This window comes from Bos taurus, chromosome X (assembly GCF_002263795.3).
Source record: "Bos taurus isolate L1 Dominette 01449 registration number 42190680 breed Hereford chromosome X, ARS-UCD2.0, whole genome shotgun sequence".
Taxonomy (NCBI): Eukaryota; Metazoa; Chordata; class Mammalia; order Artiodactyla; family Bovidae; genus Bos; species Bos taurus.
In genome coordinates, this window is record NC_037357.1 from 79,916,738 (window position 1) to 79,934,190 (window position 17,453).

General features: G+C 39.0%; 1 protein-coding gene across 2 annotated transcripts in view; it reads left to right on the top strand.

Moving 5' to 3' along the window:
- TEX11 (testis expressed 11) overlaps positions 1-14,919 on the top strand; it is a 203,971-nt gene extending 189,052 nt beyond the window's left edge. For both annotated transcript variants that reach the window (XM_002700044.5, XM_024988612.1), the window contains exons 29-30: positions 13,468-13,632; positions 14,671-14,919. In XM_002700044.5, the coding sequence (XP_002700090.2) occupies positions 13,468-13,632; positions 14,671-14,742 (237 nt within the window). In that variant the 3' untranslated portion in view covers positions 14,743-14,919. The remainder of the gene's footprint in view (positions 1-13,467; positions 13,633-14,670) is intronic.
- Positions 14,920-17,453: the final 2,534 nt, after the last annotated feature.

Consider the following 17,453-nt stretch of genomic DNA (forward strand, 5'->3'; position numbering starts at 1 on the left):
CTATGGTCTGTAGCCTACCAGGCTTCCCCATCCGTGGGATTTTCCAGGCAAGATGCTATGCTTATCTACATATATTAGGCAAAATAGCTACCTCTCCTGGTCTTGAATGAGAGTTCTTGTGTAATAGATGATCTATGGAGCCTGGAAACACATTCTTCCCTGGACTCAGAGCCAAGCACTAAAGAGATGTCCCTTATGTGGGTTTTTGTGGGGCCACAGCTGCTAATGGGGAGAGTGAGGCAAAGTGTGTGTGCTTATGCCCTCAGTTGTAGCACAGCTGTTGCGTGGAAGGTTGAAGATGGGGTGCATGCTGACCTGGTTGAAGAACAGTTGTTATATCGGGGCTGGGCTCAGGGTGCTCCCCTGGCCCAGCTGTGGTAAGATTGCTGTGCAGGTGGAAAGCACAGGATAACTGCCTGATCTCATTGCATTGCAACTGCTTCACTCAGGAGGGTGGGGGGCGGTGTTCTCACCCAGTCCATGTATAGTACAGCTGTTGTGTGAGGTAGGCAAGTGCTCAGGGTGCTCACCCAGCCAGGTTGTTGTGTAGGGTGTGCAGAGCATGTACAATTGTGTAACCAGGCTAGAGAGTGGACACAAAAAATGTCATCTACCAGCTTAGTCACCAGCAGTTTAGGATATGCTTCTGTCCCTAGAGAAAGTCTCAGGAAGTTTCTGCCTCCCCAGTAGCTGCTGTAAGATCAGTAAGTAGGTCTCCCTTACTTTAGGTGCTTTTCAAACTGTTGCTTTTCCTCTGGATCTCAGTGTGAATGGGATTGTCTATGAACCATTTAAATGCAGGTTCTTCATTCCCTATAGTTCTTCAATTCTCCTGGAACTCTTAATCCCCATTGATTTTTAAAACCAGACATTTTGGGATCTTGTCTTTCTGTTGCTGGATCCAGGGGTTGGGGTGCCTGTTCTGGGGTTCAATCTCTTCACTCCTCAAGGGAAAATTCCATATTTTGGTATCCCTCACAACTGTGGGTACACTGCTCCTAGAGTGGAATCCCAGGCAAGACCATGTCTCTGCCTCTCCTACCTGTTTCAAAGTGTCTCCTTTATCTTTTGTTTGGGAAAGTGCTGTCCATCTAGTTTTCAGGTCTTTTTCAAAGTAAAATCATTCCAAATATAGCTGTAAATTTGTTGTGTTCATAAGAAGAATTGTGTTCATGGTTTTCCTTTTTGAACCTCTCCCTTCAGTCTCTTTTTTTTACATTAAAGTTTAGTTGACTTAAAATATTGTGTTAATTTCAGATATTATAAGATATTGAATATTGTTCCCTGCACTATACAGTAGCACCTTGGTACTTATTTATTTTACCTATAGTAGTCTGTATCCATTAATCCAGTACTCCTAATTTATCTCTCCCTCCTTTTCTCCCTCTGTGGTAACCCCAAGTTTGTTTTCTCTATGAGTTTGTTTCTGTTTTGTATGTAGATTCATTTGTTTTATTTTTTACCTTCCACATATAATATTTGTATTTCTCTCTCTTACTTACTTCGCTTAGTATGATATTCACTAGGTCCATCCATGTTGCAGCAAATTGCATTATTTCATTTTTTTATAGCTAATATTCCATTGGATGTATATATTCCACATCTTCTTAAGCCAGTTGTATATTGATGGGCACTTGAGTTGTTTCCTTGTTTTGACTATTGTAAATAATGTTGTTTATGAACATTGGGGTGTATGTATCTTTTCAAAATAGAGTTTTCATCTTTTCCACATATATGCCTAGGAGTGATATTGCTGGATCATGTGATAACTCTCTTTTTAGTTTTTTAAGGAAACTCCATACTGTTTTCCATAGTGGTGCCACCAGTTTACATCCTCATCAACAGTGTAGGAAGGTCTCCTTTTCTCCACACCCTTTCCAGAATTTATTATTTGTAGATTTCTTGATGATGGCCATTCTGACCGATGATAACTCATTGTGGTTTCGATTTGCATTTCTCTAGTGATTAATGATCTCGAGCATCTTTTCATGTGCCTATTGGCTATCTGTACATCTTCTTTGGAGATGTGTCTATTTAAGTTTTCTGACAATTTCTATTGAGCTTTTTGATACTGAATTATATAAACTTCTTATATTTCAGATATTATACCATTGTTTGTTGAATTATTTGCAAATAATTTCTGTCATTCTGTAGGTTGTCTTTTTGTTTTATTGATGTTTTCCTTATAATTTGTTTTTATTTTGTTTGCCTTGGAAGACTGACCAAAGAAAACATTGCTGTGATTTATGTCAGGTAATGTTTTGCGTATGTTAACTTCTAGGAGTTTTTTGGTGTCAGGTCTTATATTTAGGTCTTTAAACCATGTTGAGTTTATTTTTGTATATAGTATGAGGGAGTGTTCTAATTTTATTGATTTACATGTAGCTGTCCAGCTTTTCCAACACCACTTGCTAAAGACTCCTTGTCTCCATTATATATTATGCCTCCTTTGTCATTATTGTTGTTCAGTCGCTCAGTCATATCTGACTCTTTGTGAACTCATGGACTGTAGCATGCCAGTCCACATGGTAGCATGTGCTTTACCATCTCCTGGAGCTTGCACAAACTCATGTCTCATCCTCTGTCGTCCCCTTCTCCTCCTGCCTTTAGTCTTTCTCAGCATCAGGGTCTTTCCCAATGAGTTGACTCTTCACATCAGGTGGCCAAAATATTGGAGCTTCAGCTTCAGCATCAGTCCTTCCAATGAATATTTAGGATTGACTGATGTGATCTTCTTGCAGTCCAGGGGACTTTCAAGAGTCTTCTCCAACACCACAGTTCAAAAGTATTCTTCAGTATTCAGCCTTCTTTATGGTCCAGCTCTTACATCCATACATGAATACTGGAAAAACCATGGCTTTGACTATATGGACCTTTGTTGGCAAAGTAATGTCTCTGCATTTTAATATGCTGTCTAGGTTAGTCATAGCTTTTCTTCCAATGAGCAAGCATCTTTTAATTTCATGGCTTCAATCACCATCTACACTGATTTTGGAGCCCAAGAAAATAAAGTCTCTCACTGTTTCTGTTGTTTTCCCATCTATTTGCCACGAAGTGATGGGACTGGATGCCATGATCTTAGTTTTTGAATGCTGAGTTTTAAGCCAGCTGTTTCACTCTCCTCTTTCACTTTCATCAAGAGGCTCTTTAGTTCTTCTTCACTTCTGCCATAAGGGTGGTGTCATCTGCATCTCTGAGGTTATTGATATTTCTCCCTGCAATCTTGATTCCAGCTTGTGCTTCATCCAGCCCGGCATTTCACGTGATGTACTCTGCATATAAGTTAAATAAGCAGGGTGACAATATACAGCCTTGAGATACTCCTTTCTCAATTTGGAACCAGTCTGTTGTTCCATGTCCAGTTTTATTGCTTGACACCAAGAGCACAAGCAATAAAATTTTTAAAATCAATAAATTAGATAATAGCAAAATTAAAATTTTTCGGCAAAGGACCATCAAGGAAGTGAAAAGGCAACCCACAGAAGGGCAGTAAATGTTGGGAAATGATACATTTGTTAAAGGACTTGTGCTTAGAATATAGAAAGAGCTCTTACAACTTGACAATATAAAAACAAATTTTTTAATGGACAAAGGATGTGTATAGACAGTTCTCCAAAGAACATATTCACATGACCAGTAAGCATACAAAAGATTCTTGACATCATTAGTCATCAGAGATAGGCACATCAGAACACAGTGATCAAAAAAAAAGTGATCTACCACTTGATACCCACTAAGATGGGTATAATCAGAAAGACATACAATAATAAGTATTGACAAGGATGTGGAGAAATTGGTGATCTCATACACTGTGTTACTCTACAGTAGTACAGCTGCTTTGGAAAACAGTCTGGCTAAGTTCTTTAGAAGGTTAAACATGGAGTTACCACATAACCCAGTAATTTCAGTTCAAGGTATATACCCATAAAAAATTAAAACAAATGCTAAACAAAGACATATATAGAAATGTTCATAGCAGCATTATTCATAATAGCCAAAAATGGGAGCAACCTAAATGTCTACCAACTGATGAATGGATAAACAAAATGTCATATGGCCATTAAAAAAATGAAGTGTTGATACATGCTACAACATGGACCTTGAAAACATTGTGCTAAATGAAAGATGACTTAGGACATTTATCTGAAATGTCCAGAATGGTCCAATTTATAAAAGACAGAAATTAGATTAGTGGTTACCAAGGGACTGGGGGGGAGATGGGTATTGACTGCTAATGGGCACAGTTGTTTCCTTTTAGGGGGATGAAAATATTCTAAAATTGATTGTGGTAGTGGTGGCAGAATTCTGTAAGTATACTAAGAGCTGTTGAATTGTACACTTCAAAATAGGTAAATGGTATGGTATGTGAATTGTATCTCAGTAAAGCTGATATACTTCAGGACCCCTGAAGAGAACTTGAAAAGATGGCATTTGTGTTCCAGAACATCTGCAATTTTGTTAGAGATATGTATGATCGCTATATTTATTAAGATCTTAAGGACAGAGAAAACTGGCTTCAGATATGAGCGCGAGAAAGTCGTAAGTGCAAACACCTCTATTTGCTGGAGTTGGTTTGTATATTACCATAGGCAAGCCTGTGTTGCATCGGGGTGAGTAGCTGCATAGATGCATTTCTTTGTTGAAGATTAATGGTTCACCTGAGCAGTGCTGAACAGGAGGGTAGTTAATGCAAATGAAAATAAAACTCTTTGAGTTCCCTAACTCGTTGAATGGCACTGTCATTCTTGTAGTTATCCAAGCTAGACATCTAGGAGTTATCCTCAACTCCTCCCTCACTCCCATTTCTATTACTAAGTCCTGTCAATTCTACCTCCTAAATATCGTGTCCATTCATTTTTTCTCATCTTCCACCATCACCAACCTAGTTCAGGTTATCATCTCTTACCTCGGCTACTACAGGAAACTTTTAGCTGGTCTCCTAGCATCTCTTGCTTTCTTCATCTCTCCATCTAGCAACCAGAGTGATCTTTTAAATTTTCAAATACATACGACCTTGCTTAATCTCCTTCAGTAATTTCCCATTGCTCTTAAAAACCAAAATCCTGAACATGACCTACAAGGGCCTGCCTACCTGTCTGTCCTCATCTTGAGTCACTCTTTCCATCACTGTCTGTACTGCTAACCACACTATACAAGGCCACCAGTTGCTATCTCCCTAGACAAATTTGAAGACCTCTTTCTTGACCCTGGCCTTCATAAACCACTGCCTTCCTTACTGAAATTGTCTTTTCTTCTGTCCTTTATTTTCTCATCGCTCTTCTGTGTTATCTTTCTCCTCTTACCACCCAACTATGAACATTTCTAATATTCTCTACTCTTTCCTTCTCCATATTCTATAATCTGTCATTTAAATGGGTTGATATTCTCCAACCTGAGTTCCAGTCCATATCTGCAACAGCCTGCGTATCTCCAAAGTTGCCTCAGCCTCAACATGATTAAATTAGAACTTAACATTATCTTGATGCCTTATCCCCAGAAACATTTTATTCCAATTTCTTCTTTTAGTGGTATCAGCATTCTCTCAGCCATTCAAACTATATACTTTAAGCCATTTTTAATTGACCTGTCTTCCATTCCCCATATCAATCCAAGTTATACTGATTCTTCCTTTAGAACTTTTCTTACATTTTTCCATTTCCATTGTCACTGTTCTAGTTCTGACCCTCATCACATCATACTTTGTCTCTTACAAGTCCATTTAGTCTCACTGTATTTGTTTTCTCACACTCAGGTCTGTTCTAAATACCGTTATCATTTCAGTCTTATTAAAACTCCACTTTTATCATGTAACTTTCCTTCTCAGAAGGTTTCAGTGACTTCATTGCCAGCAGAATAAATTTCAAAATCTGTAGCCTGTTATGAAAAACCTTTAACACTCCAGCCCAATGTTGTACAAACTAACTTCCACAATATGTTAGTAAATGATGTACATACTCTGGATTAAACAAAGTTAACATAGTTTCTTCATTACTGTAAAACTTCCTAAAACTTTTAACGAACTAATGTTCATTATAACGCTCCAAGAGGTTATATATAGAATGTAGTACTTCCAAAATGTATTTGACTAAAGAACTCTATTTTTATACACCATCTGTTAACATTTTTCATGACACTAATGTTTTAAGGAAAAGCATCTAGGAAGTGCTTAGGTAGCCCCATCCTACATTTCCAGTCCTATTTCCTACTAATTACCCTACATCAATTGTCTGCTTGGGCCAAATGACCATTAGTCCCCCTCAGACTCAAACACAGTCTGAGTCTATTGACTCAGTTCTGCCCACATGAAATGCCCATCTCTTTCTCTGTATATATTTTTTTAAGTTGAGATACAATTCATTTATCATAAAATTCACAATTTTAAAGTCTGCAATTCAGTGGTTTTTAGTATATACACAAAATCCTGCAAATATCATTAGTATCTAAATCCAGAACATCTTTCATCACCCTGAAAAGAAATCCCATAACTATTAGCAGTCACTCCCAATTCCCCCCTCCCTCAGCCCCTGGCAGCTACCAATCTGCTGTCTCTCTGGATTTGCCTATTCTGGACATTTCATATAACCTCTCTATAGCTAGATCACCTGTGCATCTACCCTAAGATCATGTCTATTTGTTTAGTCATTGTTCAGTTAATCAGTTAAAAATCACAACATGGTCATGTGTCAGGTTGTAAATATTCAAAGGTAGATGACATTCTGTCTTTAAGGAACTCCCAGCCTAGTGGGTTTGGAAGATCCCCTGAGAGGAGGGCATGGCAACCCACTCCAGTATTTTTGCCTGGAGAATCCCCATGGACAGAGGAGCATAGTGGGCTACAGTCCATGGGGTCGCAAAGAGTTGGCCATGACTGAGTGACTAAACAAAGCACACAGCACAGCCTAGTGGAGAAGACAGACAGTACAGCTTGTAAGTGCTGCTGTAGTGCTGTGAACAAAGTGTCATAGAAACAAAGTGGTGCATATGTATTCATTGTGGAGAGTCTTAGGGAAAGCCTAAGAGGAGGTAGCATTTGACTGGATGTTGATTGATTTGTTCATTCATTCACTTAGCAAATATGTATTGTGCCCTTATTATGTGCCTGGCACAGTGTTGGACCCTGAGGATACAAAGATGAACAAGAAAAGTTCCTATACTCAAGGAGCTCAACCTGGTAGAGGAGATACATAATGCACAGTTTAAAAACAATGTGATATAAGTTGTATTAGAGGAATGTAAAGCTTGCTGTGGGAACAGAGAAAGGAATAACTTTGCTTGTTAATTGGAAGAAAAAGTAGAACTTTATCAGGTGGATAAGGACTGGGTGGGAGTGGTAGCATTTCAAGCAGAAAAATTAGACCTCTGACTGGCAGCCCAATGCTCGTTCCTTTGACTGAGCTGAAGCATCTCATGCCTGTGTCATTCTGACTACTCCTTAATCATGTAACTGGTGTGATCCTCTGTATACATGGATAACTTTATACAGTGTCTCCCTGGAGGGATTATGTGTCATTCAGGATAAAAGCTTTGTCTTCTCCCTCTTAGCACCCTCATTCTCATAGTGTTTTATGCATAGTAATTTTTTATAAATCCACACGAGTGAAAGTACAGCTTAGATAATGTCATTGACACTCTCAAGAAACTGCTGCTCAGGTCTTCTATCATATGTCCCCTTTCAAGGGCTCAAAACTTCTTGTGTAGATGAACGGTTTTAATATGAAATGAGCACACAAGTGGTCCCTTTGTGGTCCATCTCCTATACGAGAATTGTGAAAGTAGCTCCTTAGACTAATCCTTTTTGCTATTGCAAAATCTGTGATCAACCATGTTAAAAGACAAAGGGGAAATTGGTTAAAGATGGCAGAGGAGAAGGACATGTGTTCATCTCCTCCTACAAGAGCACCAAAATTTCAACTAGGTGTTGAGCAACCATCAACAGTAGGACCCTGGAACCTACCAAAAAATATACCCCACATCCAAAGACAAAGGAGAAGCTGCAACGAGACAGTAGGAAGGGCACAATCACAGTAAAATCAAATCCCATACCTGCCAGGTAAGTGATCCACAAACTGGAGAACAATAATAACAAAGAGCTTCTTGATAAAAGTGAAAGATACACAGATGAAACCACCCTTATGGCAGAAAGCGAAGAGGAACTAAAGAGCCTCTTGGTGAAAGTGAAAGAAGAGAGTAAAAAAGTTAAAGTGAATGTTAAGACTCAACATTCAAGAAACAAAGATCGTGGCATCTGGTCCCATCACTTCATAGCAAATAGATGGAGAAATAATGGAAACCATGACAGACTTCTTTTCTTGGGCTCCAAAATCACTGCAGATGGTGACTGCAGCCAAGAAATTAAAAGACGCTTGCTCCATGGAAGGAAAGTTATGACCAACCTAGACAGCTTATTAAAAAGCAGAGACATTACTTTGCCAACAGAAGTCCGTCTAGTCAAAGCTTTGGTTTTTCCAGTGGTCATGTATGGATGTGAGGGTTGGACTATAAAGAAAGCTGAGCGCTGAAGAATTGATGCTTTTGAACTGTGGTGTTGGAGAAGACTCTTGAGAGTCCTTTGGATTGCAAGGAGATCTAACCAGTTCATTCTAAAGGAAATCAGTCCTGAATATTCATTGGGAGGACTGATGCTGAAGCTGAAACTTCAGTACTTTGGCCACCTGATGTGAAGAGCGAACTCATTGGAAAAGACCCTGATGCTGGGAAAGATTGAAGGCAGGAGGAGAAGGGGACAGCAGAGGATGAGATGGTTGGATGGCATCACTGACTCCATGGACATGAGTTTGAGTAAACTCCATGAGTTGGTGATGGACAGGGAAGCCTGGCGTACTGCAGTCCATGGGGTCAAAAAGAATTGGACGTGACTGAGCAACTGAACTGAACATGATCCTGCCCACCAGAGCAAGACTCAGTTTTTCCCACCACCACTCCCTCCCATCAGGAAGCTTGCACAAGCCTCTTAGCCTTGTCCATCAGAAGACAGACAGAAGAAAGGAGGAGAGTCCCACAGAGCCTACAACAAAAACCACATTACAGAAAGTAATGATGAAAAAGCAGAAAGTTATGTCCCAGATGAAGGGACAAGATAAAACAACTAAATGAAGTGGATATAGACAACCTTCCTGAAAAAGAATTCAGAATAATGACAGTGAAGATGATCCAGAATCTCCGAAAAAGAATTGAGAAGGTGCAAGAAATATTTACCAAAGACCTACAAGAACTAAAGAACAAATAAACAGAGATGGACAATACACTAGAAGGAATCAATAGCAGAACAGCTGAGGCAGCAGAATGGATAAGTGACGTGGAAGACAGAATGGTGGAATTCACTCACTGCCACAAAGCAGAATATAGAAAAAAGAATGAATAGAAATGAAGATAGCCTCAGAGATCTCTGGGACAACATTAAACACACCAATATTTGCATTACAGGTGTCCCGGAAGGAGAAGAGAGAGAGAAAGGACCTGAGAAAATATTTGAAAAGAAATAGCTGAAAAATTCCCTAACATGGAAAAGGAAATAGTCAGCTAAGTCCAGGAATCATAGAGTGTCCCAGACAGAATAAACCCAAGGCAGAACACACCGAGACACATAGTAATCAAACTGACAAAAGTTAAAGACAAAGATAAGATATTAAAAGCAAAAAGGAAAAATGACTACTAGCATACAAAGGAACTCCCATAAGATTATCAGCTGATTTCTCAACAGAAATTCTACAAGCCAGAAGAGAATGGCATGATGTATTTAAAGTGATGAAAGAGAGGAACCTACAACCAAGAATACTCTACCCAGTGAGACTCTCATTCATATTTTATGGAGAAATCAAAAGCTTTCCAGACAAGCAAAAGTTAAACGAGAATTCAGCACCAGAAAACCCAAGATAAGGAGAAAAGATCTACAAAAATAAACCCAAAACAATTAAGAAAATGGTACTAGGATCATACATATTGATAATTACCTTAAATATAAATGGATTAAATGCACCAACCCAAAGACATAGAGTTGCTGGCTAGATGAAACCATGTGCTTGTACACACCTCCACTTACCACCTCAGTCTGCTTTTAACCCCCTAAATTGTATGTAATTATTTTGTATTGTTAGGTTAATCTTGTTTCCATTATGGCTTGTGATTATAATTATATTTTATTTTTTGTCTGGCTACGGATTGTGAAAACAGATAAACATCTTTTACTATTGTGATTATGTAACTATTACTTATTTAATACCTTTGTATCACGATTGGTCGACAGAAAATAACAGAATTCTATATCGCTAAAACTACCACTTAATAGAAAAACCTGTAATCACTTTTTAAATTTTTTTCATTTATTTTTAATTGAATGATAATTGCTTTACAATATTATGTTGGTTTCTGCCATACATCAACATGAATCAGCCATAGGTATATGTGTGTCCCCTCCCTCTTGAACCTCCCTCTCACCTCCCACCCCATCCCACCCCTCTAGGTTGTTACAGAGCCACAGTTTGAGCTCCGAGTCATACAGCAAATTCCCACTGGCTATCTATTTTACATATGGTAGTGTATATGTTTCTATGCTACTCTCTCCATTCGTCCCACCCTCTCCTTCCCCACCCCTGGTGTCCATAAGCCTGTTCTCTATGTCTGCATCTCTATTGCTGCTCCAAATAGGTTCATCAGTACCATCTTTCTAGATTCCATATGTATACATTAATATATGATATTTGTTTTTCTTTTTGACTTAACTTCACTCACTAGGTTCTTCACACTCTAGGTTCATCCACCTCAAATGCATTCCTTTTTATAGCTGAGTAATACTCCATTTTGTACATGTACCACAGCTTCTTTATCCATTCATCTGTCAACAGGCATCTAGGTTGCTTCCATGTCCTAGCTATTGTAAATAGTGCTACAGTAAACATTGGGGCACATGTATCTTTTTCATTTATGGTTTTCTCAGGGTATATGCCCAATAGTGGGATTGTTGGGTCATATAGTAGAAGTTTTAGTCCTAGTTTTTTAAGCATTCTCTATACTGTCTTCCATAGTGGCTGTATCAGTTTATGTAATTACTTTTTAAATCCAGATGCACATTAGAATTCTCTTGGGATTTTTTGAAAAATACAGATACTGTTTTTTCCTCCAAAGCTCCAGATGTGATTCTGATGAGCAGCCTTGTTTAAAAACAACTGAACTATATGATGATCTTTTATTTTTATGTAGTTTGTTTCACTTTTTCTATTTCATTTAGTTTATATTTTCCAATTTCTCTTGTTGTTGTTCTTTCTCAAGCCTTTATCAAGTGTAGTAGAAAAGGTTTTGTGTATATATGTATATGCATATATATAATTTATGATATGTATATATTTTAGAAAAATTATGAATTTTTCCTAGCTAAGAAATTTGACATTTTGATTCCACTTGTTTGACTAAGTATGAGTAGAATGCTAGATTTCTAATTTATATTCACTCAAAACTTAAATACAATTCCATTTATTCTGGCATATACTATTACTGCTAAAAATCTAGAAAGCTTATTATCTTAGTGATTTAAAAAATTTGAATGAGGCTTGAAACTTCTATTAAAATAATCCAATTCTGAGAATATAAAGAAATACTATGTTGTTGTAAAAAATGGAAAATTTAACATGTGCTGCAATATTATTAACTAAATTACAGATTTTGTTCAAATTTCACAAAATTTTATGCTAGTGTCCATTTTTTGTTCTCATAAATTATTCAAGATTCCACATTGTATTTAGTTACTTACATTGAGCAACTTCAGCTGCATTCAATAAATTCTGATAAATTCTCTTTTCATTTTTATTCTGTTGCAGATACTTTCTAATTTTCCTTGTTACAGCTTCTTAGATACATCCATCATTTAAAAGTGGACATTTAATTCCCAAATATATGGGTTTTTTTAAGTATCTTTGATATTAATCTCTCATTTGATATTAATTTCTTATTTAAATATTTTCTTCTCTGAAGTCACCCTGTGTTTTTTCACTCTTTTAACTTTATTGAGGCTTTCAGTGGCTAGGTTCAAAGGTCTCTCTTGGTACATGTTACATTGCATATGTGGGTTATTTTCAAATGTCTTTTGATACTGATTTCTAACATAATTCCATGGTGGTTAAAGACTGTGTATGATTTCAAAACCTTTCGACCGTGAAATTTTTGCACCTTGTTTTATGTCCCTGGATATGTCCTACTGTCTCCTGTTTTATAGTCTTTGGGAACTTGAATAGAATTTGCATCCTACTGTTTTTTGAAAATTGTGTAAATCTTAATTATGTTGAGTTGGTTCATAGTGCTTTTCGAGTCTGCTGCATCCTTCTACTTTTCTGTCTATTCATTCTATTAATTTTTGAGAGTTTGATATTGAAACTCCAACTAAAAATCTGAATTTATCTACTTAATAAGTGTAATATATAGTAGAACTCTATGTAACTTTGTTCTGTATTTTCCAAGTCTCCTATACATGCATTATCTATCATACACACGTATTTAATTTAAAAAATAAAATGAAAGAAAAAATTTAAAAAGAAATGTGTCCTGCATTCATAGCTAGGTAGATACTGTCAACACAAAGATTAGTATTTTTAAATTACAATAAGTTGACTTCAAGTAAAACAGATTACCCTCCGTAATCAGTTTTTACCTTCAAATCGAAAACTGAGGTTTCCTGGAGAAGGATTTCTGCCTCAAGATTGTAACAGAAATTCTGCCTGGGTTTCAAGCCTACTGGCCTGCCCTACAGGTTTCAGACTCAAGATCACAACATCATGAATTTATACATGATGTTGATTTATACATGATGAATTTATACAGATTTCAGACTCAAGATCACAATTACATGAATTTATAGCCTGCTAGCCTGCTCTACAGATTTCAAACTTGCCAACCCCTATATTGTGTGAGCCAGTTCCTTAAAATAAACCTCTATCGATATATGCAAAAAAATAAAGATTAATATAAGCTCTGTTCCAAACACAGGACTGATGCAGGTCAAGAAAATTAAGAGATTCAATAAAACTGCAGACTCAGTAAAACTGTTGACAAGCTTCTCTGAAAATTAGAGATAGGTATTAGGGAGATAATTGACTGAGGACAGCAACAAGGGAAGCTCCAAACAGGATACAGGTTTTTCTCCTGCTTCAGAAAAAAACAGAACTCAGTGCAGAGGGCTGCACTGAGAGACACTGCTGCACTCAGAGGGCTTCACTGCTTTTTTAGTTTATATGTCACTTCATGAGGTCTTGCTATGGAACATGCTACAGCTGACAGAACTTAAAGGTGCTCTTCTCCTCCTCTTCCGGAGCACAGGATTGCTCACAGAAGCTGTGGGTTTCTTCTTCAGTGTTGGCAGAGCACCCATTGTTTAATAATAATGGGATGCAGCTCTGATAGAATCAGTGCTACAGTGATTGTGACAGTAATACCTGTAAACTTCTTGTTCTTGGATTTTAGGAAGGCTACCCAGAAATGGAGGTTCTCTGTCTGATGATCAAGTCCTGGAATATTGGCATATTTCTTTACAGTGAACGCATGTATGTATCTACTGAAAAATGGTGCGGCCTGGCACTGCGTCTCCTTGACTACCTTGGCTCCCTCAAGAGCACCTATGAAACTCAGGTGAGGAAGGAGAAGGTTAGGGGTGGATGGCATGACTCAGGGGATAGAGAGGTTCTATCTAGCTCTCAGTAAAGACACAACCCTACCTTCGTTGACTAGGAAAGGATCTTGACCATTGTTCCTCTTGGTAGTTCCATGAACTGTAAGAGTTATGGGACTATAAACAGTAATTTCTTAATTACTGAAAGCCAGTAATTAGTGAAATTCTTAATTAGTGAAAACTAGGAAGAATGACAAACAAGGCAAATTTAGGAATAGCAAGTGGAATCTAAGAAAAATGCCAGGAGTGAGCTCAGGAAAGATGTATCACTGTCAGTGCCAGTGCACATAGGGAAGACCTCTCTGCAAACAGTGACTATTTAAAAAGACATTTTCTGCAGGAATTATTTTGAGCAGAATTATTTCTGGGCCCCTACCTCACCAGGAGAGGCTTGATGGAGAGAAAGTTTTTGTATCAAATAAGAGCAAAGGATATTTTATGTTTTAAGTACCTTATCTTTTATAATCAGATCAGATCAGTCAGTCAGTCGTGTCCGACTCTTTGCGACCCCATGAATTGCAGCACGCCAGGCCTCCCTGTCCATCACCAACTCCCGGAGTTCACTGAGACTCAACGTCCATCGAGTCAGTGATGCCATCCAGCCATCTCATCCTTTGTCGTCCCCTTCTCCTCCTGCCCCCAATCCCTCCCAGCATCAGAGTCTTTTCCAATGAGTCAACTCTTCGCATGAGGTGGCCAAAGTACTGGAGTTTCAGCTTTAGCATCATCCCTTCCAAAGAAATCCCAGGGCTGATCTCCTTCAGAATGGACTGGTTGGATCTCCTTGCAGTCCAAGGGACTCTCAATAGCTGCTAGTAAAATTAAACCTAGTGTCACAGGATCCCTTTTCCCCAAGAGAGCACTGTATGTTCTCCCCAGAGTGGTGCTTCAGGTCTCAGAAGGTAAAGGTTAGATTCTCATGCCATCAACATGGGTCTGGGAAGCTTTCCCACATTTCCCTTTCTCTCAAGAAATCTATTTGCTGTTCTCTTTCCCAGGTGAATATTCTGTACGGTGAGCTTATGGAAGCATTAGAAAAAAACAAGCGCTCAGCTTTTAATGAAGAGTGAGAACTGCTGGAACAAGATATATACACTGGCAAGCTGACAGCAACTTGAAGATGTGTACACGGTTCTAAGATGTTGAATGCTTAAATTCTTACCAGGCTTGCTGTTGTGCTTCTGTTTTCCCCTGCCCTGTTTTCTTGTTAAGTGAAATTTCCAAAAATAAAAGCATTTTGACTTTTACTATTGTGACCAGCTCATTTCTGAGGGACAAATGATTTTTCCAAAGTGCTAAGAAACATATATACATAATATATTGGGCTTTCCTGGTGGCTCAGACCGTAAAGAATCTGCCTGCAATGCAGGAGACCCAGGTTCAGTCCCTGGGCTGAGAAGATCCCCTGGAGGAGGAAATGGTAACCCACTCCAGTATTCTTGCCTGGAGAATTCCATAGACAGAGGAGCCTGGAGGGCTATAGTCCATGGGGTTGCAAAGAGTCAGACACAATGGAGCAATTATTCAGATAGCCCATGTGAGAGCAAGATGATTCATGCCCCATGTGAACAAAAGGGGATGTTCATGCTAATCCAATACAGATTGCATTTTATTCGAGAAGTGCTCTAATTCCCAATACCTGAACATAACAGAACCATAGACTCTTCATCAGATGGACCTTAGTGGTCTGTGGGCCCAGCATTGATCAGATTTCATGAAATCTATGACATTCTTGAGACTTGGTTGTCCAGGCTCTATCAGAACATATCCTGACAGAAAACAATCTTGAGACAATGCAGTCCACCTTTTTTTTTTTTGCTAATTGGTAAACTACACTTCCTCATACTGAACAGAAATTTGTCTCATACCAAGTTTGCTCCCTCTGTCCATCATCCTGGCTTTTTTCTTCTGGTTATATATCCTCAGACTCCCTCACTTGTTCTCATATGATGTAGTTACCTCACCTTTCCCAGAGCCAAAGCCCACGTTCCAGTGAGGTCTGACCCACACAGAGTTCAGCAACCTCATTCTGGCTAGAGTTGCGTTCAGTTCAGTTCAGTCACTCAGTCATGTCCAACTCTCTGCAACCCCATGAATCGCAGCACTCCAGGCCTCCCTGTCCATCACCAACTCCCGGAGTTCACTCAAACTCATGTCCATCGAGTCGGTGATGCCATCCAGCTATCTCATCCTCTGTCGCCCCTTCTCCCACCCCCAATCCCTCCCAGCATCAGGGTTTTTTCCAATGAGTCAGCGCTTCGCATGAGGTGGCCAAAGTACTGGAGTTTCAGCCTCGGCATCAGTCCTTCCAATGAACACCCAGGACTGGTCTCCTTGAGGATGGACTGGTTGGATCTCCTTGCAGTCCAAGGGACTTTCAAGAGTCTTCTCCAACACCACAGTTCAAAAGCATCAATTCTTCGGCACTCAGCTTTCTTCACAGTCCAACTCTCACATCCATACATGACCACTGGAAAACCATAGCCTTGACTAGACGGACCTTTGTTGGCAAAGTAATATCTCTGCTTTTCAATATGCTATCTAGGTTGGTCATAACTTTCCTTCCAAGAAGTAAGCATCTTTTAATTTCATGGCTGCCATCACCATCTGCAGAAGCCCCATTTTGGAGCCCAGAAAAAGTCAGCCACTGTTTCCCCATCTATTTCCCATGAAGTGATGGGACCAGATGCCATGATCTTAGTTTTCTGAATGTTGAGCTTTAAGCCAACTTTTTCACTCTCTTTCACTTTCATCAACAGGCTTTTTAGTTCCTCTTCACTTTCTGCCACGGGCTTTTCTAGTGGCTCAGACAGTAAAGCGTCTGTCTGCAATGCAGGAGAGCTGGGTTCGATCCCTGGGTTGGGAAGATCCCCTGGAGAAGGAAATGGCAGCCCACTCCAGTATTCTTGCCTAGAAAATCCCATGGACCGCGGAGCCTGGTAGGCTTCTGTCCACGGGGTCACAAAGAGTTGGACACAACTGAGCGACTTCACTTTCTCACTTTCTGCCATAAGGGCGGTGTCATCTGCATATCTGAGGTTATTGATATTTCTCCTGGCAATCTTGATTCCAGCTGGTGCTTCTTGCAGCCCAGCGCTTCTCATGATGTACTCTGCATATAAGTTAAATAAGCAGGGTGACAATATACAGCCTTGACATACTCTTTTTCCTATTTGGAACCAGTCTGTTCCATGTCCAGTTCTAACTGTTGCTTCCTGACCTGCATATAGGTTTCTCAAGAGGCAGGTCAGGTGGTCTGGTATTCCCATCTCTTGAAGAATGTTCCACAGTTTATTGTGATCCACACTGTCAAAAGCTTTGGCATAGTCAATAAAGCAGAAATAGATGTTTTTCTGGAAATCTTGCTTTTTTGATGATCCAGTGGATGTTGGCAATTTGATCTCTGGTTCCTCTGCCTTTTCTAAAAGCAGCTTGAACATCTGGAAGTTCACGGTTCACGTATTGTTGAAGTCTGGCTTGGAGAATTTTGAGCATTACTTTACTAGCGTGTGAGATGACACTGACTTTTTTCCCCAGTTGGTTTGTATTAACATTTATTAACATGATTTTGAAATAGTTTCATACTCAGAAAACGTGCAAGTTACTACATACCCTTTACCCGAGTCCCCATTTGTTAATATTTTAGCACATTGCCTTACCATTCTCTGCTTTTCTTTCTGAATCATTCAAGATTTGCAGACTTCTCACTCCATTACCCCTTTGCCACATTGCATATTTCCTAAAAACAAGAATACTATTCTCCCAAATGACCATGGTACAA